The sequence below is a fragment of the Mus musculus genome, chromosome 11, assembly GCF_000001635.26.
Source record: "Mus musculus strain C57BL/6J chromosome 11, GRCm38.p6 C57BL/6J".
Taxonomy (NCBI): domain Eukaryota; kingdom Metazoa; phylum Chordata; class Mammalia; order Rodentia; family Muridae; genus Mus; species Mus musculus.
Window position 1 is genome coordinate 95,666,591 of NC_000077.6, and position 21,456 is coordinate 95,688,046.

General features: G+C 49.8%; 1 protein-coding gene and 1 long non-coding RNA gene across 2 annotated transcripts; one reads left to right on the plus strand and one right to left on the minus strand.

The window, feature by feature from the left end:
• Positions 1 to 366: 366 nt before the first annotated feature.
• Phb (prohibitin) lies at positions 367 to 14,183 on the plus strand. Its single transcript, NM_008831.4, has 7 exons — positions 367 to 452; positions 1,447 to 1,561; positions 4,797 to 4,958; positions 8,552 to 8,694; positions 8,980 to 9,096; positions 11,461 to 11,556; positions 13,104 to 14,183. Exons 2-7 carry the CDS (start codon positions 1,474 to 1,476, stop codon positions 13,314 to 13,316), a joined length of 819 nt encoding a protein of 272 aa, NP_032857.1. The 5' UTR covers positions 367 to 452; positions 1,447 to 1,473; the 3' UTR covers positions 13,317 to 14,183.
• A 1,870-nt stretch (positions 14,184 to 16,053) lies between these two features.
• On the minus strand, positions 16,054 to 20,682 carry Gm29873. The gene is made up of 3 exons (XR_388979.4): positions 20,598 to 20,682; positions 19,613 to 19,722; positions 16,054 to 17,526 (listed from the first exon to the last, which is right to left on the minus strand). It is a non-coding gene; the product is annotated as a predicted gene, 29873 (long non-coding RNA).
• Between the last annotated feature and the right edge of the window lie 774 nt (positions 20,683 to 21,456).

Genomic DNA, 21,456 nt, shown 5'->3' on the forward strand with positions numbered 1-21,456 from the left:
ATTTTACCTCACCTTTATCCAAAATGCCCACCCATTCCTTCACCACCTTGTGATTTCCTCTACCAAGTGGAAGCCCAACTCCTTTCCGATCCAGTCTGCTTCCGGCTTCTGGAACCACCTCCTTGAGGAATAGGCACGTGCATATATTACCAAGGAACTACAACTCCCGAAAGGCTTTGCGGCAACATCCCATCCGTTCTCACCAGTCAGAAACGGGTTTCCTGAAAGAGCCCGTTGCTGCATGATCTTTTGGGAGTTGTAGTTGACCTCATTAAAGCCACAGAGCCCGCGGAAGACTGCAAAACACGTTTCCCAGAATGCACGTCGCTCGGCTTCACCAATTGAAGGGTCGGATCTTGAAGAGGCGGGGGTCGGGGGGGGGGGAGGAGCTGCCTGGCGCACGCGCAGTATCCGGAGCTGGGGAATTCATGTGGAGGTCAGAGTGAAAGCAGGTAAGCGTGGTAGGAGCGGTAGAGGCCTCTGGTCCTATGTCCCTGTAGCCTGCCTCTGCTTTCCTATGTACAATGAGGGCATGGGATGCATGTGTGGGTACGCCTAGTGGAGAAGGGGGAAATCTCGGTCCAGAAGGAGTTAGGAATGTGCAAGGGGAGGGGACAGGATGAGGAAAAATCCAGAAGCTGGTGGAGTAAAAAGAGCTGGATGTCAGAGACAGAGGATAAATGTGCATGGAGAAATCCCGATACACAAGCAGTTGAAGTCTGAGAAAGGGGAGGGCGAGTTTGAGGATTGTACCAAGGGTGACGCAGGGGCGGGACATTAAAAAGTTCAAGGCTAACTGGTTTCTAGTTTGTCAGCTACGTGCCCCCACCCGTCCCGCCGCAGCCCCACCTCCAGTCCTTCACCGCTCTGCCTCGCTGCACCCCTGCCAGCCCCTGCTTTCCTATTAACTGGTATGGGGAGGAGTTCTACAATGTCTTCTAGAATTCGGTCTTCTCATTCTAACCCTGGTTCTACTACTTAAGAGTATAACCTCTCTATGCACTTCAGCAGTCATAACCTTCATAAAGTAACTGAAGGTTAAACAAGGCTGTCGGAGACCGTGTAACTTAAATGTTAACAGAAATTGCCCTTTTTGTTGTTGGCTTCAGCCGTGTAGCACCGGTCTCGCTTGTGGCCTATTGGTCTAGGAAAAGGGAGTGTGGTTTTTCTGTGTACTAAGTTCCTCGTGGGTACAAAGCACCGTTCCTACGCTGAGCCAAGTGTCGCAGACTCTTTCTCTGAATGGTTGTAAAGAAACACGTCCACAAACGCAGACATGATCTACAGTTTGCAAGGTGGTCAGTGTTATGGGGCGTTCAGTGAGTGAGTTTGGGCCCACAGGTGTAGACATATGAAAATGTATGTTGAGACATGAACTCTGTGCCTCAGAGCGGGCTTTCTCTGAGAATCTGGTGTCAAAGTGTTTTATGTTTACCCCGTGTTTAGGTGTGAGTGGAAGCAACAGAAGGAGTCATGGCTGCCAAAGTGTTTGAGTCCATTGGAAAGTTCGGCCTGGCGTTGGCAGTTGCAGGAGGCGTGGTGAACTCTGCTTTGTATAATGGTGAGGCGCGGAAGAGCTTTCTGCATAGTTTCTGTTGATCTGCATAGCCCATGTGTCATTCCTTTTAAAAAAAAAAAAAGATTTATTTATTTTATTTATATGAGTACACTGTCGCTGTCTTCAGACCCACCAGCAGAGGGCATTGAATCCCATTACAGATGGTTGTGAGCCACCATGTGGTTGCTGGGAATTGAAATCAGGACCTCTGGAAGAGCAGTCAGTGCTCTTAACCGCTTTGCCATCTCTACAGCCCATTTGACATTCCTGATGCTAGCTGCTGTCTGAAGGTGTGTGAGGTTAAGGGGGACTCACCTGCTACCCCACATACTGGTTGTGAGTCATCAGAGGCCTATGATCACTTAGGCAGGGGTTCTCAGCCTTCTGATGCTTGGAACATTTAGTAGTTTCTCACTATTGTGGTGATACACCTCCACCACCATACAGTTCTTTTCCTTGCTGATTTATAACTGTGATTTGCTACTTTTATGAATCGTAAATTTTGTTTTCCGATGGTCATAGGCAGCCCCTGTAATAGGGTCTTTTAACATCCCCCCTCATAGGGTTCTGACCCACAGGTTGAAAGCCACTAACTTAGAGGCTTTGTTCAAGGGGAGCCCTCCTGTCCAATGTTTAGCACTTTAGCCACTTTGAAATGATGAGGTATTACCCAGATGACAGGAGGTGACAGGAGCCCATTGGTTCTCTTCCTTATTTGCATGAAGTATCTTGGCAACATCTCTAGACCAGTTTGAGAGACTGTGTCCTGAGAAAAGTTTTGCTCAGCTGGTTGCAGAGAGAATAGGTTTTTGTTTTTAAATTTTTTTTTAAGGATTTATTTATTTCTTCTATGTATGAGTATACTATTGCTCTCTTCAGACACACCAGAAGAGGGCATCAGATCCCATTACAGATGGTTGTGAGCCACCATGTGGTTGCTGGGAGTTGAACTCAGAACCTCCGGAAGGGCAGTCGGTGCACTTAACCGCTGAGCCATCTCTCCGGCCCAGGAGAATAGTTTTTGCCAGGTATTGAATGGTGCCACAGTGCAAAGCTGGGTTTTCTTTGACTGTATTACATGGCCTTATTTGCGAGTCCCTCCTTTTAGTCCCCAGCTTTCTCATTGGTCAAACAAGGGGACTGAACTAGTTTTTCTCTTAAGATTCCCTCTAAGGCCGGGCGTGGTGGCACACCCCTTTAATCCCAGCACTTGGGAGGCAGAGGCAGGTGGATTTCTGAGTTAGAGACCAGCCTGGTCTACAGAGCGAGGACGGCCAGGGTTACACAGAGAAACCCTGTCTAGAAAAACAAAACAAAAAAAAAGATTCCCTCTAAGTCTGATACTCTTTTAAAACAGCAACAGATTTTGATGTACCTCCTGTATGGTTTTTGTTTTATTTGTATTGGGAGGGTTGGTTTTGTTTGTTTTGTTTTGTTTTGTTTTGTTTGAGACAGAATCTTTACCATGTAGCTCTTGACTGGCCTGAAACTCACAGAGATCCACCTGCCTCCACTTCTCAAGGGCTGAAATTAAAGGTGTACACCTGTCTACCTAGCTCAACTAAAGCAGTTGTAAGTAACTCAGACCCACACCCAGCTGTTCTGTTTTTAAGACAGTGTCTCCTGTAGTCCCAGGCTGGCTTTGAACTCCTGGACCTTTGGCTATATGATGTTTTGATGAGTTATTTTCAGAGTGAAGGTTTTTAGATCAACTCTAAATTCAAACAGGAAATGAGAGGAAGTGACTACTTCAGCCTGGGCCTGGTGGCGTACTCCTGTAATGCCAGCGTTCACAAGGCTGGGGATCTTGAGTTCCAGTCCCACATGGGCTACCTAGTAAGACCTTGTCTCTAAAACGTTAGAGGAGAGGGAAGGAGGGAGGGAGGCTCTTCCCTGGGTGCACAAGACATCTCCACAACACCTCCAAATGTTAGAGAAACAGCTATTAGATCCTGGGCAAGCTGCCCGTGGTGGTATATACCAGTAGTCCCAGCACTCGGAAGGTAAAGGCAGGCAAATCTCTTGAGTTCAAAGCCAGCTTGGTTTACATGGTGAGTCCAGGATAGCCAAGGCTACATAGTAAGAACCTACCTTGAAAAAAAAAAAAAAAGGAAACAAGCCAGGCGGTGATTTGTGCATAGGTTTAAGCCCTTATCCTCAGGAAGCAGAAACAAGCAGATTTCTTGAGCTCCAGGCCAACCTGGTGGACAGAACAAATTCCAGGGCAGTCCGAGCTACAGAGTAAGAACTTATCTTGAACAAAACAAAACAAAAACACAGAAGGATGCCAGGCAGAGTGATTGCTTCCTTATATTCCCAGTGCTGGCAGGGGAGGGATGAGGCTGAGTTCTGGGCTGATCTGAACGATAGCCTGGGACCCTGTCTCAAGAGAAAGAAAAAGAAAGAAGGAAAGAGACCAGACAGTGGGAACGTCTATGTTTTAGGGTTCCTATAAGGATCCTGCTTCTGGGAACATCAGGTTCAGTTAGAGCCGGTATGTACATGTTGGCCCAGGATGATCTCCGATTATAGAACTCTGGGGAGGTGATTCCTGGAAGTGTGCTGGTGGGAGTTGGGGGTGGGGTGGGGTAGTTGATCAGAAATTCAAAGGCAGGCCGGCTCTTTAGAGGAGAAAGGTTCCTAGGGGGCTGCCTGTTACTGAAGTCCCTGGGGTGACATACGGGGCAGGAAGTGACTGTCAGGAAGACAGCACAGAAGAGGAAACCTAATACGTGAGAGAAAGGGACAGGAGTTTGAACTCTTCAGGGGGCTGGCCATCTCACCAGCTTAGCTTGAAACCACGCACAGCACCAACCAGGTGACCTGGGGTTTATTCCCAAAGCCTGTGTAAAGACAGAAGAAACAAACAGGCTCCAGAAAATTGTCTCTAGGCGTCCACACATGCATCGTGGCATGCACACTGCCCCACCTCACCCCACCCCCCAGTTATATGAAATTATTTCTAAATGTAAAGGAGAGGATTGTCAGGGTGGCTCAGTGGGTAAAGACACTTGGCTGTCAAGGATGACAGCCTGACCTCTGCAGTTGTCCCGTGATCTCCACATGAGTGTCACGGCACGCACACACGTGTGCACACACACACACACAGAGTAAAATAAAGAACTTTTACAAATGTTAAAGTACAGAAAAGAAAGAGGCAAGGATCTTGAAGAGATAGGTTTCTTTTTGTTAGAGAGTGACAGGGTTTTTCTGACCTGTCATTATTATTCCTTTCTAGTGGATGCTGGACACAGAGCTGTCATCTTTGACCGATTCCGTGGCGTACAGGACATTGTGGTCGGGGAAGGGACTCATTTCCTCATCCCTTGGGTACAGAAACCAATTATCTTTGACTGCCGCTCTCGACCACGGAACGTACCAGTCATCACTGGTAGCAAAGGTGAGTCTTGCCTGTGGCTGTATAAGGGAGATGTGGAGGTATACCGTGCTGTCGTGCGCATTCTGGAGACATCTAGGATACAGAGGTTACACTTCACCTTATATAAGGATATCTGTGCTGTGTGATGTTGGTGAATGCCTTTAATTCCAGGACTTGCAAAGGCAGATGAATCTCTGACTTATCAGGGTAGCCTAGTCTACTTAATGAGTTCCAGGCCAAGCAAGGCTATGTAGAGAGATCCTGTCTTTTAAAAAAAAGTTGGGTGACGATGCTTGCCTTTAATCGGGTGGATCTCTGTGAGTTCCATGTCGGTCTGGTTTACAGAGCGAGTTCCAGGACAGCCTGTCTCCACAAACAGAGGGGGTGAGGGAGGGAGAGGGAAAATCTCTAGGCAGATAGGCAGGAGTACCTGGGGCGTTGGAAGTGGGGGTACAGCAAAGCACAGTGACCCACATGAGAACGCCATCCTGGGTATCTGGGAATCTGGAGGAGGCGTAGCTCATTTGGGAGAGTCCACACCTAGCATGCTCCAGTCCCTAAAGTTGCAGGTCATCTCTGGCTGCTCAGCGAGTTCAGCGCTGACCTCTTATATGTGAGTCCCTGTTTTTAAAAAATACGGAAGGAAAGGAAAAGAAACGTAATAAAACTCACTGCTTTGCATACTAACTTAAAAAGTTAATTTAAGACTGGAGAGAGGCCAGCTGACAACCTGGCCTCTGGTAGGTCAGATGCGGTAAGAGAAGAAAACTGCAAGTTGCCCTTTGACCTCTACACACACCCTGGCTGTACACACCTACACACACCATACACAATGCATAAATCAATAAATTTTAAAGGTTAATTTAAAAAAATAAATTGTAGAGGCCCATTGGACTTGCAAACTTTATATGCCCCAGTACAGGGGAACACCAGGGCCAAAAAGGGGGAGTGGGTGGGCAGGGGAGTGGGGGTGGGTGGATATGGGGGACTTTTGGTATAGCATTGGAAATGTAAATGAGCTAAATACCTAATAAAAAATGGAAAAAAAAAATAAATTGTAGGCTGGTAAATTGATCCTGGTACCAAGCCTGAGTTTAATCTCCAGAACCCACATTGTAGAAGCAGAGAACTGAGTCCTGCAAGCAGTCCTCGGATCCCACATGTGTGATGGTGTGCACTCATACACAAGCACATAAAATAATAAAAATTGTATTCAAAAATTAAAAAAAAAAACCATAGTGTGACTCTCCTGGAGGGGTGTGTGTATGTGTGTGTGTAGACTGAAATATATCAAAGGTAAACAGAGGCAGCAGGATACATTCAGAGACGACTAAAGGGTTAGCATAAGAGTTTCCTACTGTGCGCTGGGGGGATGGCTCAGTGGTCGAGAGCACTTGTTGCTCTTGCAGAGGACCTGGGTTCAGATCCCAGCATTAGGGGATTGGGTCTAACCCCAGCTGCAGGGGGATCCAGAAAGCACACATGTGGTGCTCATACTTAAACGCAGGCAAAACATCATACATAAAAAGTAAAATAAAAGCCAGGCATGGTGGCACACGCCTTTAATCCCAGCACTCGGGAAGCAGAGGCAGGCGGATTTCTGAGTTCGAGGGCAGCCTGGTCTACAGAGTGAGTTCCAGGACAGCCAGGGCTACACAGAGAAGCCCTGCCCTGTCTTGAAAAACCAAAAAAAAAAAAAAAAAAAAAGTAAAATAAATCTTTGGGGGGAAGTTCTAACTTTGAGGAAATCTAACTGCGTCTTTTGCTGCTGTGGTTGACCCTTCCCGTCAGTTCTTGATCCCCAGAGTGACTGTCCAAACCAGTCTTTGGCAGTTTGTCTTGCTTTCCCTGTGGCTGACAGCTTTCCCTTTGCCTTGTTTTCCACGGCCTCTGCTCCAGCAGGGCAGACCTCAGACTGCTCTCTCGCAGGCTGGGCCTCGCAGCCCTGGGCCTGAGATACGCCGCTGGATTTCTAGTTCGGCCTGAAGTGACCAGCCCTTAGCATTCCCCTCCCAGTCAGCGTGCAGGCAGCAAAGGGAGCTAACTGGTGGGAAGAAGAGGGATTCTGTGGGACTCGCAGCACTCGATGCCCTCAGGGCTGTTCCTGGGCATGTCTGTTCCTTGTGCTGCGCAAGGCTAGTGCCAGGTCGATGGCTCTGTACCAGGATGACCAAAAGAGAATGAACTAGTAAGGACCCCAGTCCTCTGCCGGTCGTGGTGGCACACGCCTTTAATCCCAGCGCTCGGGAGGCAGAGGCAGGCGGATTTCTGAGTTGGAGGCCAGCCTGGTCTACAGAGTGAGTTCCAGGACAGCCAGAGCTATACAGAGAAACCCTGTCTCGAAAAACCAAAAAAAAAAAAAGGTGGGGGGGACCTCAGTCCTCAGGAGGGCAAGCATGAGAACCAGTAACAGTGTGAGGAGGAAGAAGAGGAGGAGGAGGAGATGGCCAGGGGCGTGTGGAGCACAGAGGAGATCTGCCTGCTCTCCCCAGTTCGGACCTCCTGATTGGAGAACCTTATGAATGAGAAGTTAGGTCAGAAAGAGAGGAGGGGAATAGGACGTCTGTCTGCTGCTCCTGCAGAGTGCTGGGCCTGGCTTGCCTACTGACAAGAGGAAATAGAAGGTGGGACGGGGGTGATGGGGAAGAGTGAGGCTGGACTTAAAATCCTGCTTCTAAACTTTCCGCCCTTGGGCTTCCTGTCCCTGTTGTCTCACAGATGTGCTAAGTTGTATTTGTACCTTTGCTTGTTAAAGAGACGGGCAAGTCCAGAGATCACAGGCTTGTGTGTAGTTGTGAATTTCCCACTTCTCCGAGTGGCTGGGTCAGGACTCCCAACTCATGGCGGGGCTGGTGGTGCTAGTGGTAGCTGTGCTTTAGCTCTGCACCGACCTGAGCTGTCAGGGAGTGGGTAGGGGCTGACTGTCTCCTGGATGCATGTGGATATCGAGCCTTTTGAATTCACCCTGCCATTGGCTTAATGGCCTTTGTTTAGACTTTATCAGAAATCCTTACACATCAGTGTGCTGAGGTGCCACTTTCTCTCGGGTGTCAGGAACCAGGCCCTGGATGAGTCTGATAACCTAGCCGTAGTCTGCTGTCTACTCGAAGGTGCTGTCATGATTGCTCTTCACTCTCACAGCCCAATACACTCAGTTTGGCTAAGACTGGGTCCTGCCATTCGTGCCAGCACAATGGTACCCCATCCCAGGTCAGTGACTCTGGATGCTGTTGCCACCAGATCCCAGTAACCCAGGGCCCCTGACTCTGATGCAAGCACACACGCCAGCCCTTAGGCTCACTCTAGAATCCTTGGCATTAGCTTATATGTTTCTTAAGGTGTTCACAGTCCCAAACCCTCTTTGGTCACATGGCCTAAACTGCTCTCATCAGAGGGCATTCAGAGTGTACTGAACCGCTAATGTATCCCCATCCTGTCAGTGGTTCCTGACTGGTGCTGAGTGCTATGCTGGGCTCTGCTGAGGAACTAGACTCTCTCCTCTAGGGTCTAACTGAAATTCTGAATATGGCTTATAGTGGACTTAGAGTAGGAAAGTCATAGAAAAGCCCACCTATAGTGTTTGTGTCTAACTCCCATATACTCCCTACCCTAAGACTTGCAGAACGTCAATATCACACTGCGAATCCTCTTCCGGCCGGTGGCCAGCCAGCTTCCTCGTATCTACACCAGCATTGGCGAGGACTATGATGAGCGGGTCCTGCCTTCTATCACCACAGAGATCCTCAAGTCGGTGGTGGTGAGTGAACAGGGTGCCACCTACAGGTGGCTGGGTGGCCAGGAGAGCATGGGAGTAGTGGTGGGTAGGTAGCTGGGTGGCTGGGAGAGCGTGGGGGTGGTGGGTAGGAGGCTGGGTGGGCAGGAGAGCATGGGGGTGGTGGAGAGCGTGGGGGTGGTGGGTAGGAGGCTGGGTGGGCAGGAGAGTGTGGGGGTAGTGGGTAGGAGGGTTATAGCCATGAGTGTGCCGCTTGTTTCTCCTTCCTCAGTAACCTGACCAGATTTCTGTCCATCCCTCTGTGGCCAGGCTCGATTCGATGCTGGAGAATTGATTACCCAGCGAGAGCTGGTCTCCAGGCAGGTGAGCGATGACCTCACAGAGCGAGCGGCAACATTTGGGCTTATCCTGGATGACGTGTCCCTGGTAAGGTTCACGGGGGCACTGGGGGAAGGGCTGCTTCTCTTGCTTCAGAGACTGGCTTAGTTTCTGGGCACACAGGGTTAGGTCCCATGTCCACTTAACTGGGTGTAGGGCTTGAAAATCTGAAAACGTCTCAGCGTCTGAAGCCACCGTCTCAGGTCTCTTTTGTTGAGCATTCTTTAGGTTTCGTCTGCCGCACACATTGTCCTCTTAACTCTGATTGCCCCCATGCTCCCTAACCACTGAACTGTCTCCCACGCTCCCTAGAAAGTGATTCCTATAGGCTTTGTTGGGCACAGGGAATGGCTGACTGGTCAGCCTGGGAGCGACTGGCAGTTTTCCTGTCTAGAGTAGGACTGGCTCAGGGATTCCTCAGCAAGGGAGTCCTGGGAGCCTCTGGTGAAAGGCAATAGAAGGCCAGTGAGTGACTGTTCCTGCGCCTGGAGCAGAGGAGAGGGCGGGAGACACCTCCGAGGCGTAAGCAACAGTCACCTCCCGAGACTATACTCTCTGTATTAATGTGAAGCTGGGTGTCATAACTTCAACGGAAGGCAATATAGGAAGTATAGTGTTTCAGACCAAGGTGAGGGGAAGGGGTCGTGTTTCTAGAGTCTCTGGGAAAAGTCTTGGAGTGATTTGTCAGGTAACGAGGCAGAGTGCTTCCTGTTCTCCCTGTGGCCAGCCTGGGAAAGAAAGGCCAGGCTTCCCCTCGCATCCGTGCAGCTGTTCAAACAGCCATTCTCTGAATGAGCATCCCCCTCCAGGCACGGCCTCCTTCCTCTGTCTCTCCTAGGGGAAGGGCATGTGGCTCCCTCTTCTGGCAGCATGCCAGGTTGCAGCCCCCGACTGCAGCAAGCCTTGCTCCAGGCTCTCCCAGTTAACACAAGCACCTTGGCAGTGAGAACACACTAGTAAAAACCTAAGAGAAACTTGGCATCTTTCTAGACTCTGACCACAGACTCCGTCCTGGGGAAATGTGGGCTGACCACAAGAAACCATAGCTAAGAGGTGTGAGAAGAAAATTAGATTTCCTGGGGAATTTGCTGCCCTCAGCTGGCCCTTTCAGAAAGACATTTTATTCTTTAATTACACATTTAGCTTTTCAATTCTTAGGATTGTATTTCCGAATCCAAGCTTCAGATGAGAGTCCAGGAGTGGATCAGGGAGAGTTGGGCAGCTGCAGGGTAAGATTTAGCTGGCGTATTGGCCCATGCCTGTAACTGCCGTGCGTTCCAGCCTACCTGGGCTACAGGGTAAGACTGTCTCACAAAAAGAACAGAAACAACCCCAAAGACGTGTAGTGTGAGAAAGATGTGGGGCCAAGATTTTTGCTTGTATTGTACAAGGCAGAGATTGGGGGGGAGGGGTGAAGCAAATCGCACTTGAACCTAAAGTAATTAGCACCGTGTGAACTTTTTTCCTAGACTTACTTTTTTTAGCTCACATTTATGTTTTATCTGTGTATGTAAGTGTGCCACATGCATGCACCAGATACCCTGTGACTAGAGTTACAGATGGTTGTGCACTGAGAGTCAAACCTGTGCCCTCTGCAAGAGCAACCGGTGTTCTTAACCACTGAGCCATCTCTCCAGCCCCTGCGCCTTCTGCAATAAAAAGTTGGGTACAGTGACTCGCTCTAGGCTAGACCTTTAGAGTGCCAAGGTCTGTTCCCTCTTCTGTGTTATCCTCAGAGAGTCGCTTCGGCCAAATAGTCCCAGCTACTTAAGTGATTAGGGAAGGTCTGTGGACATTCAAGCTGGGGCTCTCTCCCTGACCAATGGCTTTACCTGCCTTTCTTTTAAACCCTTTACCAGAACTACGTGTGTGTCAGGGATGCCGTGACTTGCAGGCCACCCTCTGTCTTCCTGTCTAGGGTGGAAGCGCTATGAGAAGGAAGGGGCTGGTTAATCCATAAGCAGAGACCGTCGGGCTCGCATCCCTGGGAACCAGCTGCAGCCCCTGCTCTCAGGGGCTCGGCTTCCCATCTGCCTCCCCCCACCCAAGTCTTGGAACGGGGCATCAAAAGCTCTTGGAAGAGCAATAGTCAGTGATGGGGGTCCTGGAACCCCTGAGTTCCTTCCTCTGGGGAGCTGATTGATTGCGTAGATCCCTTCCAGTGTCCCTGGGCCCCATCAAAGCTCCAGGTGCCACTCTCCTCATGGCGTGACTGAAGTCTGTGTAAGCACTGTGTGAAGGGCTAAGAGTGCAGAGGTGTGAACATGGCGTGAACGAGGGGACCGAGATGGAAGGGCATCTTCTTGCACCTCCAGCCGCCGCTAGCGCCATTCCTTGCAGTGGCCAGGAGCCCTCCCAGCAATGCTGTCTAAGCCATTACTGCCTCAGCTTGTACTCACTTTCTCCCCACAGACACATCTGACCTTCGGGAAGGAGTTCACAGAGGCAGTAGAAGCCAAACAGGTGGCTCAGCAGGAAGCGGAGAGAGCCAGATTTGTGGTGGAAAAGGTGAGTGTTCAACCAGATGGCAGAAACAGCCTTTCCCTCCTAGTGCTTGGCTCCCCCATCTGCCGGGTGGCCTAGAAATTGGTCATCTGTCTGGGATAAGCAGAAGAGGATTGAGGGGTCCTTACCCCTCCGATCAGTTCCAGAGTCTGTGGGAGCTGTCGGGGTTATGAGCTTATGGTCCTAAATCACTGAAGGGTCACTTACTTCCTACTTCCCAAGATCAAAAACCCTCTCCTACACATAAACATGTTCCCCCTGGCATGTTTTCAGCCTCGCTGAGGAGTTACTTCTACACCGAGGTTACATAGTGAAACCGACAGCAGAGGAGATCAAACATGCCAGATGTGCTTGGTGGGGGTTTTTTTTTTTCCCCTGTTGTCGAATCTACCCAGATGTTTCAGAGAGTGACGGAACACAGTGTATGTGCATAGTAGCCTCCTCTTCCTGGCGAATGTAAAGGCTTTTTGCTGTCTGCCTCTTCCTGCCACTAGCTCTCCTAATCTAAGGATGTTTAATCCTTAAAATGCAGAAAAGGCATTTGGTTGTGGGGAGCACGCCCCCTGAGTAGGCAGGAATGTTTCCCTTTGTGTCTACTGTGGCTCCGAACCTTAACAGGTCTAGTGCTGCTGGGTGATGTTGGGCGTGTAATAAACATTTGTTGAGCAGACGGCTTAATGTTTCGAACTGAGCACTAAAGATGCAGCTCGGTGACAAGAGGGAAGGCTGCGTGTTGAGTTCAGAGTCTTAAAGCCAAACTCTCCTCCCATGCTCTGAAAATCATATATCCTGATAGATGTCGTCCTGCTGGCTTTGGTAGGGTGAGCCAGAGACATCTTTGGGTACATGCCGGAGTCAGAGTTTTCTACGGGTAACTGCAAAGGGCAGTCACTGCTCTTAGGGTGCTTAATTTGTTTATTTGTGGTGCCCCAGAGGTCAATCCCTAGGAGATGTGTCACTGAGCTACACCCAGCCCAGCTCTGCTAGGGTTGTTTTGGAGGTTTGCTTGCTTTTTTTTTTTTTTTTTTGTCTGTTTGGTTTTTGGGTCGTTTGTTTGTTTGTTTGTTTGTTTGTTTGTTTGTTTTGTTTGTTTGTAGCCCTGGGTGACCTAAAATGTCCTGTGTAAGCCAGGCTTGCTTCAGGCTTTCAGTGAGCCGCCCATCTGCCATCGCCACGTTAGTGCTAACATAGTTGTTAGCCACCACACCGGGATGTCCTGGCTTTGATGGAAGTCATTTTGACGTGGCACTGGAAGGAAAGACGGACCTAAAGATTGATTTGATTCCTGCTTTCCCTTTCTGTTTCCGTGGCTTTGGATCAGCATATAAGTGACCATGTCCATATAGCCAAGAGAAGCATGTCCTATAGTGACACGTGGACATGAAGGGAACGAAGGAGACTGGGAGGACAGTTTTGACCCCATTGTAAGGGAAGAACGCTCCCAGGGGACCTAGTAGGTCCCCTCTGAAGGGGCCTGGCTTTGTCCTGGTTAGGCCATGGCTTGATATGAACGCTATGGAGTAATCTCAGTCTCCCCTCCTCTTCTGTAGGCTGAGCAGCAGAAGAAGGCAGCCATCATCTCTGCTGAGGGTGACTCCAAGGCCGCTGAGCTGATCGCCAACTCGCTGGCCACGGCAGGCGACGGCCTGATCGAGCTGCGGAAGCTGGAGGCCGCCGAGGACATTGCGTACCAGCTCTCCCGCTCTCGGAACATCACCTACCTGCCAGCGGGCCAGTCCGTGCTTCTCCAGCTTCCCCAGTGAGGCCAGCCGGGCCACGGCCTCCATCATGCTGAATGACGCCTTCCTTCTGCCCCACCCCAGAAAATCACTGTGAAATTTCATGATTGGCTTAAAGTGAAGGAAATAAAGGTAAAATCACTTCAGATCTCTAATTATCAAGCGAAGCTTTTATTGTTACACTTCTTACCCTCTTTCATATCCAAAATTGCCAAGTGCCTCTGCAGACTGGCCTTCCACCCTAGGCGCGGGCAGTTGGCAGAAGAAAGGCAGGGCAGTGTGTAGTGGATGGGCAGCCTGCTGGCAGCCTGCATAGGCCTAGGGCCTCCATTCTGCCGTATATTGAAGATTTAAAGACAGTGGCACACACACTTGAACAAAAGCAAGCCCTCAGTGTTTCCAGCCATTTGAACCTGGACAGATGCAGCTGGGGAGGGCCAGAGGAAGTGGTCTATCTCAACTGTAAGGCCCATCCCCTCTTAACCATGACCAGCGGAAGCAGGTGTGTGTGACCAGGGCACGGGGTGAAGAATCTGCCCATCAAGGTGGGTGGGCCTCATGTCGCTGCCCCCACCAGAGTCCTAAAACCTGGATGGACTTGGACGGGACAAGAGGCCTGGACTGAGATGTGAGTCCCATGGAAGACTTCCTCTCCACCCCCCACATCGGTCCTCTCAAATACCCAATGGGATTCCAGCTTGAAGGATTGCATCCTGCAGGGAATGAGCACACCTGCCAAGGACACGTGCGCCTGCCTTCCCGCTCCCTCTCTCTCAGAGATTGCCCTTTCTTCCCGAGGGCTGTGGGCCAGCGCTCCGAAGGAAGCAATCAAGGGGAGAAAACACAGTGTAAGCCGCTGTCAATAAATGACACCCAGACCTTCCAGCTGCACTCGGGGTGTGTTTTCAATTTGTGGGAGCGAGAGGATCAGAACAGAGTGTCCCAGCAGTCATGCGTGCGTGCGTGTGTGTGTGTTTGTGTCACCAGATGGGGAGGGATGTCCAGCAAGGCTAGAAATGCTTTGGTTTTAGGAAATGCCTAGCTGTGTGAGGTGGGTCCTACCCCATCCTGAAGTGAACCCTGGTACCAAACTCTGGGTAAGTTTTTCATGAAATGAGTTCATAGGAAGTGTGTGTGGGGGGGGGGGTTAATTTTCTTCTGTGGTTTTTTTTGTTTGTTGGTTGGTTTTTGTTTTTTATTTATATGAGTACACTGTAGCTGTCTTCAGACACACCAGAAGAGGGCATCAGATCCCATTACAGATGGTTGTGAGCCGCCATGTGGTTGCTGGGAATTGAACTCGGGACCTCTGGAAGCAGAGCAGTCAGTGCTCTTAACCTCTGAGCCATCTCTCCAGCCCTCTTCTGTGTTTTAATATCATTACAAACAGGGTTGCTCCGCCCGCCAGAGTTGATCAGTTCTCTCCTGGCAGGAGGGATGCAGTTGGTATCGGATGATCAGACCCAGTTCCCTGCTGTTGTCCACTTGTAGACATGAGGTGGCTTGGATTTCTCTGCAGTGGGTTCTGCTTCACTTTGCTGGCCAGCTTGGCAGTCTCTTGGCATCTGAGGAATCCCAAATACGTTCATTTAGATCGTGGAGTGAGAGCTGACCTGGGACTGAGAAATGACCAGGACTGACCTCTTACCTTACTTAGGAACAAGGCGGAAGCAAGCACTTTCTCCTCTCCCCGCCTGACCTCACAGGGACCCTTAGGAAGGCACGAAGGCCCTGTCTAACCGGGACCCTGCAGTTCCTCTCCCGCAGGGCCAGGCTGATCAGCAGGACAGATTTGGGGTGGAGCTAAAGGAGGGGATCTCCCAACATTTGTACACCTTTCACCTTTCACCAGACCTACGCAGGCTCTAGTCTCTCACCTCCCAAGAAGGGGAAGGTCCCCTCCAAGCCAACACCGAAACTGGGTGTCCTCACACTCCCAGGCCTCCTATCTCTTCTTACTTATACATTTGCTTATAAGACCGGGGAGGCCTGCAAATGATGAGGTGCCTGACTCAGGCACACTGAAGACTGCAGCAGAAAGAACCTAATTTCTAATAAGTTCCAGACCACCATCCACTCTCCAGCCATCCCCTTTTCCTGCCATTTATTACTTTGGACACCCTTGGGAGGAGGAGGCAGGAGGCTCCCCTCTCTCCCTCAGGCCCTTTTAAGGACCCTTGTGTTTCCTGCATTTGGCAGGAGATTGGGTTTCGTTTCCAGGTGTCTGGGAGTCCGGACTGTAAAGCTGCCTGTTGGTGACTGGATCCCTCCTGCTTCAGGGCAGCCCATGGGGTGATGGGCTGGCTAGGCCCTTGCTGGCTTCGCTGTCGGCCTCCCTATCACAGATGGCAGAGGTATATCCCGGTAGCAACCTTGGGGCCTCTCTCTGCCTTCACTTCCGCAGAATAAATCTTTTCACAAATGTTCAAGAGCTGTTAAGTGGCTTCTCAGCCCCTCTGATGGCCTCTGGGTTTGTGAGACTATCACAATGGGCCTTTATCAACGCCATTCTACCCGCCTGGGATGGAGAGCCATGGCCTGGCCTTGCCTGGCCAGGGAGAGAACAGGAAGTGGCTTCCTCCCTGTTGGCTCCACAGGGATGAATGGTTTCCTTGTTCGGGCTCAAAGGCTTACATGCTAAGATGTGGACCTGGATGAGGGAGGAACAGAAACCTCAAAGGCTTGCTGCCATCTTTCTCACTTCTGAGAACTTGATCACTTCACAATGGTGGGGCAGGGTTCTAGTCACTTCTATGTGGGTTTCTTCAAAAAATGAGGAAGACGATGGACCATTTGTCAAATAGTGGTGAATGACATTTGTTATTTTTTAATCTTTGATTAGAGGCAGTCTCCCATGTAGCATAGGCTAGCCCGGATCTCCTCTTTCTCCTTTCTCTGGCCTGAGTGCTAAGTCACAGGCACGATGTGCCACCATGTCTGCTTTGTAGATGCCATGCTATTCTAATGAGGCCTCCCAGCACCTGCAAGGGGAGTTGTGTAGTTAGGACCTCCCCGGGACCTTTGCCATCTGCCATCAATTTTGGGTGAAGCCACCAGCCCTGTGGGAAGTAACCTGGGTAAGGAGGTGGCTGTGGGACAAGGCTTGTTTCATCAGTAGCACCTCCCCTGAAAACACTGATCCTCACCTTCATTTGCCCCTCCCCCCATACCTGTGCTACAGCTCTTCTCCCCTCCTATTGGACAGCCTGCCCTTCCCAACACCCACAGCTCCAGGTGCCCTGACCTTTGAGTCTTGATTCGTTTGCTTCTCTTGGGCAACACATGGTCCCTTGTCCCCTATCCCCACTGTCTCTTCCTGGTCTGAGCAACATGCATCCACATTCCTGGGAGGCGCTTGGCATTCTGCACTGGAGTGCAGTTTGGTGTACATGTTTGTGAACATACGTATGTGTATTCTCTCCTCTGCCATAGCTTAGGCCAGGAAACCCTCCCTCTTCTTGTCCCTTTGTTCTTATGGGAATCCGTGTTGGTCAAGTAAATGGAAAAAGGAACCGAGCTCATGGTGCTGAGTTAGAAGACCAAGCTGGGAGCTAAGGCTCTAGCTCTGGGTGAGTGTGGTTTTGTTTTGAGGCAAGGTCTCATGTATCCCAGGCTGGCCTCCAACTTATTATGTAGCTGAGGATGGCTATGACATCATCCTTCTGCAGTCTATGTCCCAAGTACTGGAAGCACACAGATTTTGTGGTCTCTCAGTTAGGCAGGATATCTGCTAACAGTACCCCTTCAATTCTTGGGGGTTATCCCTCCCTCCTTATCTGTGCTCCTGAGTGCTCCAGCCACAGCATCGAAGGTTGCAGCAGAGCCCAGTGGTGGCCCACAGAACCTAAAACACTATCCCTCCCTAGGGACTAGGAAACATGGCTGACCCCTGACTTGGGAGATCGGATCGTCTCAAAGGGAAGACCTCTGGAATCTGGAGGCCTTGGGCCCCAGGGAGAGTTATTAGATACAGTGTATTGTGTCCAAGGCCGCAGTGGTCTGAGGAGTAGTCACACTGAGGCTCTTACGTGTGGCATACACCATACCACCTGTTTGCACACTTGTTCACTGACTTACACACATGTCCAAGGCACAGAAGGAGAATGGGGGAGCAAATGGGGCTTTGGAAGGAAGAGGAACGCCATAGTCGCCAACGGATCTGAGGAGGTCTAGATGTCAAACACCTCTACTTTCCTGGCTTTGTCCTCTGGGAGGTATTTGCTGCTGGACCATCCTGTCAATGCAAGAAGAGACAAGGAAAGTGATGAGCCCTCTTGACCCCCCAAAATCATGGCTTCTAGCTTAGGTCATGTCAATCCTCGACAGTCAGAGACTCAAAGAGAACCTGCAGAAGCTCTTTGTGGTAGATTGTGCCAAACCTGACCTTTTCCAGTTTGAGGGATTGTCCCCTTACCCTGAGCCACCACCTCTGACTTTGTCAAGGTCCTCTTTAGCGCGTCTTTCCTCCAGGCTCCTTTCCTATTTAATGGTACTCCACTAACATCCCAGACAGCAGGGAACAGCGGGGAGTTTTCAGCTCCTTGGGAATGCTTCTTCCTTTAGGTGTGGAGGGCCAGGAGTCCTGCTGGGCGTCCCACAGGATCAGGTAGGCCCAGGTCTCCACACTCTGTAGTGCTGTCCTGAGGCTCCTGCTCAGCTCTCAGTTCCAGTGTTGACACTCAGCTTGGAGATCCTTTCTTTGCACTCACAGGTGCCTTACAGCCTCTTCTTCATGCCTCTCACCAGTAGTTTTGTTACCAGCTAGACTAGACTAGTCAGGAAGCCAAACACCACCTTCTCCTTTGAAAGCCCCTCCTGCCAGTGAACTCAGCAGTGCTCACTGCCAGGATGAAGATGGCCACTGGGTGGGACTTCCCATGGGCTCACTCAACGGTGACTCAAAGTAGAGGGAAAGTTGTAGAACCAGAGAGATCTGGGTTTGAATTCTGGCTCTTGAGAGAACTCTTATCAGTTACATAAATTCTACACTCTGGGTTTGTTTGTTTTTTTAAATATGTGTTTACACTTTTTAATGTTTTCTTTATGTGCATTTATGTGCACTGGTGTTTTGCCTGCCTATCTGTGTGTGGGTGTTGGATCCCCTGGAACTGAAGTTACAGACAGTTGTGAGCCACCATGTGGGTACTGGGAATTGAATCTAGGACCTCTGGAAGAACAGCCAGTGTTCTTAACCACTGAGTCATCTCTCCAGCCCCTGGGTTGCTTGTTTGTTTTAATTAATACATAAAAACAAAACTGAGAGAGCTGGGGATGTAGCTCAAGGGGAGAACACGTGTCTAGCATGCACAAACTCCGGGGGGGGGGGGGTCCCACCTGCAGTAACTCACAATAAAAAACAACTTCAGTTTCAACAACAGCAACCCCCCTGAGGCTATGACTCTTGTCATTTGGATACAAAAGGATTAAAGGCTTAGTTTCTAATGCAATGCCCCGTGGTATGATTTGGGGAAACTGGGTGGATCATGGGGGCTCTGACCTAATCATGAGCCAGGAAGAGTGGATAACAATACTCTCTACATAAGCATCAAAGCTTGAGTTCACATGCCCAGCACCCATATAAAAAAGGCAGGCATGGTTTTTAGTGCCTGTAACCCCAGTGTGGGCTTGGATGAAGACAGAAGGATTGCTGGGCTTGTGGGCCACCAGCCTAGTCAGAAAAGAATTCACAAGCTCCAGGTTCAGTGAAACATCCCACTTTATGGAAACTCAGAGTAATAGAGTAGGAGACTGGACTTAGACATCCCCCTTTAGTCTCTGCATGTAGGCTGATAAATGCACACTTTATATACATGCACACACACACAGGATTGATCCATTGATGGATTCCCAAGTTAATGACATTGGGAGGCCTCGTTGGAGGAAGTCACTCAGCGTGGCCATGTGGCCTTTGCCCCTCCTCTCATTCTCTGCACCCCCAACGCCCCCAGCCGGTACGAGGCAAGCAGTGACCCTCCACATGCTCCCTCTGTAGTGATGTTTCTGACCATGGACTGAGGCCTCAGAAATCGTGAACCCGACTAAACCTTTCTTCCTTTAAGCTGATTTTCCTCAGGTAACGTTTCGCAGCAACAAAAAGTTGGTTAACATCTCCGTATGACAGTGCTGTTGCAGGATGAGCTGCGAGGCAGGGAAGCTCTCGCTATCAGAGTGCTGAGGGATGTTTCCACCTCCCACGGAGGCCTTAGACACTGCTGTGGTTTGTGGGAAGGCTCTGTGATGGGCAGGCTTGGAATCCAGTGGTTTATTCTCAGGAGTTATTCACTCATAGGGGCCAAACCCTGAGCCAGGCGTGACTATACCTGCTTTTCTCCACCAGGTGGCAGCAGCCTGATTGCCATCGAGAGTTCCAGTCTGGGTGACATGAACAACTTGTTCAGAAAAAGATCCATCTGTTCTGGCCTGGCCAACACTGAAGATAAGCAAATAGGTTAAGGTGACCCTCTGAATATTGAGTTCCTGATAGAGAACCCCTTGGCATCTGTGGTTGTAAATATACTAACAAGTTCTAACCACAGGCCAAACTGGTGTTATCCATGTTTTACCAGGGGAAACCAGAACCTCTAGGCAGGCTCTGGTCTCACCTGTTGTGTGTCTTAGACCAGTGAGGCTTTCAGGGTGCTGAATGCGCAGGTTTTAGTGGCCTGAGGTCAGTTTCGGGGGGGCGGGGCTTATCCAGTTGTTAATAAATTTATAGGACACAGAAGGGACATCGGATTTTCTTTCTGAAACCCCCAAAGATTCCCTTGCAGTTTCCCAAAATACTTGGGAGCGGAAGGAGGATCCATCATGAAATCTGATAGGTCAAGTGTTCAGGGAGGCTTGACCTGCAGACTTGAAGGTGTTTTTAATGAGTGGACAGGCCTGAAAAGGCAAATGTTACACTTGAGTTTTGTTTAATCCATTCATCCAGCAAGTATGTGCAGTCCTAGGTCAGATGCCTCAGGGGATAAAAATGCAGATAGGACACAGGTCCTTTGTCCAAAGGCTCCATCCAGGGGCTTGGAGAGGTAGCCTAGCAGTTAAGGGCACTGGCTTCTCTTCCAAAGAGTCCAGGTTTGATTCCCAGCCCCACAAGGTGGCTCACGTCCATCTGTAACTCTAGTCCCAGAGAATCAGATGCCCTTTTCTCCACCCCAGGCACCAGGCACACACAGTGGTGCACAGATATATGTGCAGAATCAAACAGCAACAGCCAAACCCCCACACACACATACATAAAATAAATAAAATTTATCCCCGCATGAAGGGTGAGCTGGGCCATTTTATTAAAAAACTTTACATTACCGATTTTCTTCTTCTTTTCCTTCAGCTCTCTGCTCTTCATTATCTGGTTCAGGCTGAAAATTAAACCACGAGGCAGTGAAATAGGGAAGAAACGGAAAGGGGGTGGCTGGAGCCTTCAGACTTGTCACAGGGATCCACAAGGCAGAATGTGGATCCTCGGCACTGTTTCTAGTGTGTTCGGATCTGAAAGGGAAGCATCGGCCTCTCCTCCTCCCTGCCAGAGCCTCAGGGAACCCTGGCCCCAGCCCCTCTCTGCACGTCTTCACACGCCAGAAGAGGGCATCGGATCCCTTTACAGATGGTTGGGAGCCACCTCCGGACTTAGGACCTCTTGATTGTCAAAGACACAGAGAAATGTAAAAAAAGAAAATAGACTAATGTCTCTTTGCCCTCAGGTAATATTATACATATACATACATAAATAATAATGAATATTTGTTTTGAGGAGAAGGATAATCAGGTGCTCTAAATATGAACTGTTTTCTGCAAATAATTACAAAAAGACACATAGAGGCTAAGAGTTATGTGCACTACTGAATGTTTTGTGTTGTTGTTGTTGTTGTTGTTTTTTTTGGTTTCGTTTGGTCAGAGAGGGAAATTTAAGAAATCAAACAAGTTATTTGGGGAGGAAGGACCCATGAGGGAGAAATGGTCAAGAGTATTTCACTTTTATGATCCTTCTATGCTATTTGCATTACACTGGTGTGTGTGGGGGGGGTTGTGTGTGGCACAGCACCCTTGTGAGGACTTTCAAGAGCCAGCTCTCACAGGGCAGTGGTGGTGCAGTCTTTAATCTCAGCATAGGGAGGCAGAGGCAGGCGGATTTCTGAGTTTGAGGCCAGCCTGGTCTACAGAGTGA

Coding starts and splice junctions, on each gene's coding strand:
- Phb (NM_008831.4), top strand. CDS start 1,474: ATGGCTGCCAAAGTGTTTGAGTCCATTGGAAAGTTCGGCCTGGCGTTG. Junction 8,695..8,979: donor AGATCCTCAAGTCGGTGGTG/GTGAGTGAACAG, acceptor CTCTGTGGCCAG/GCTCGATTCGATGCTGGAGA. Junction 9,097..11,460: donor TCCTGGATGACGTGTCCCTG/GTAAGGTTCACG, acceptor TTCTCCCCACAG/ACACATCTGACCTTCGGGAA.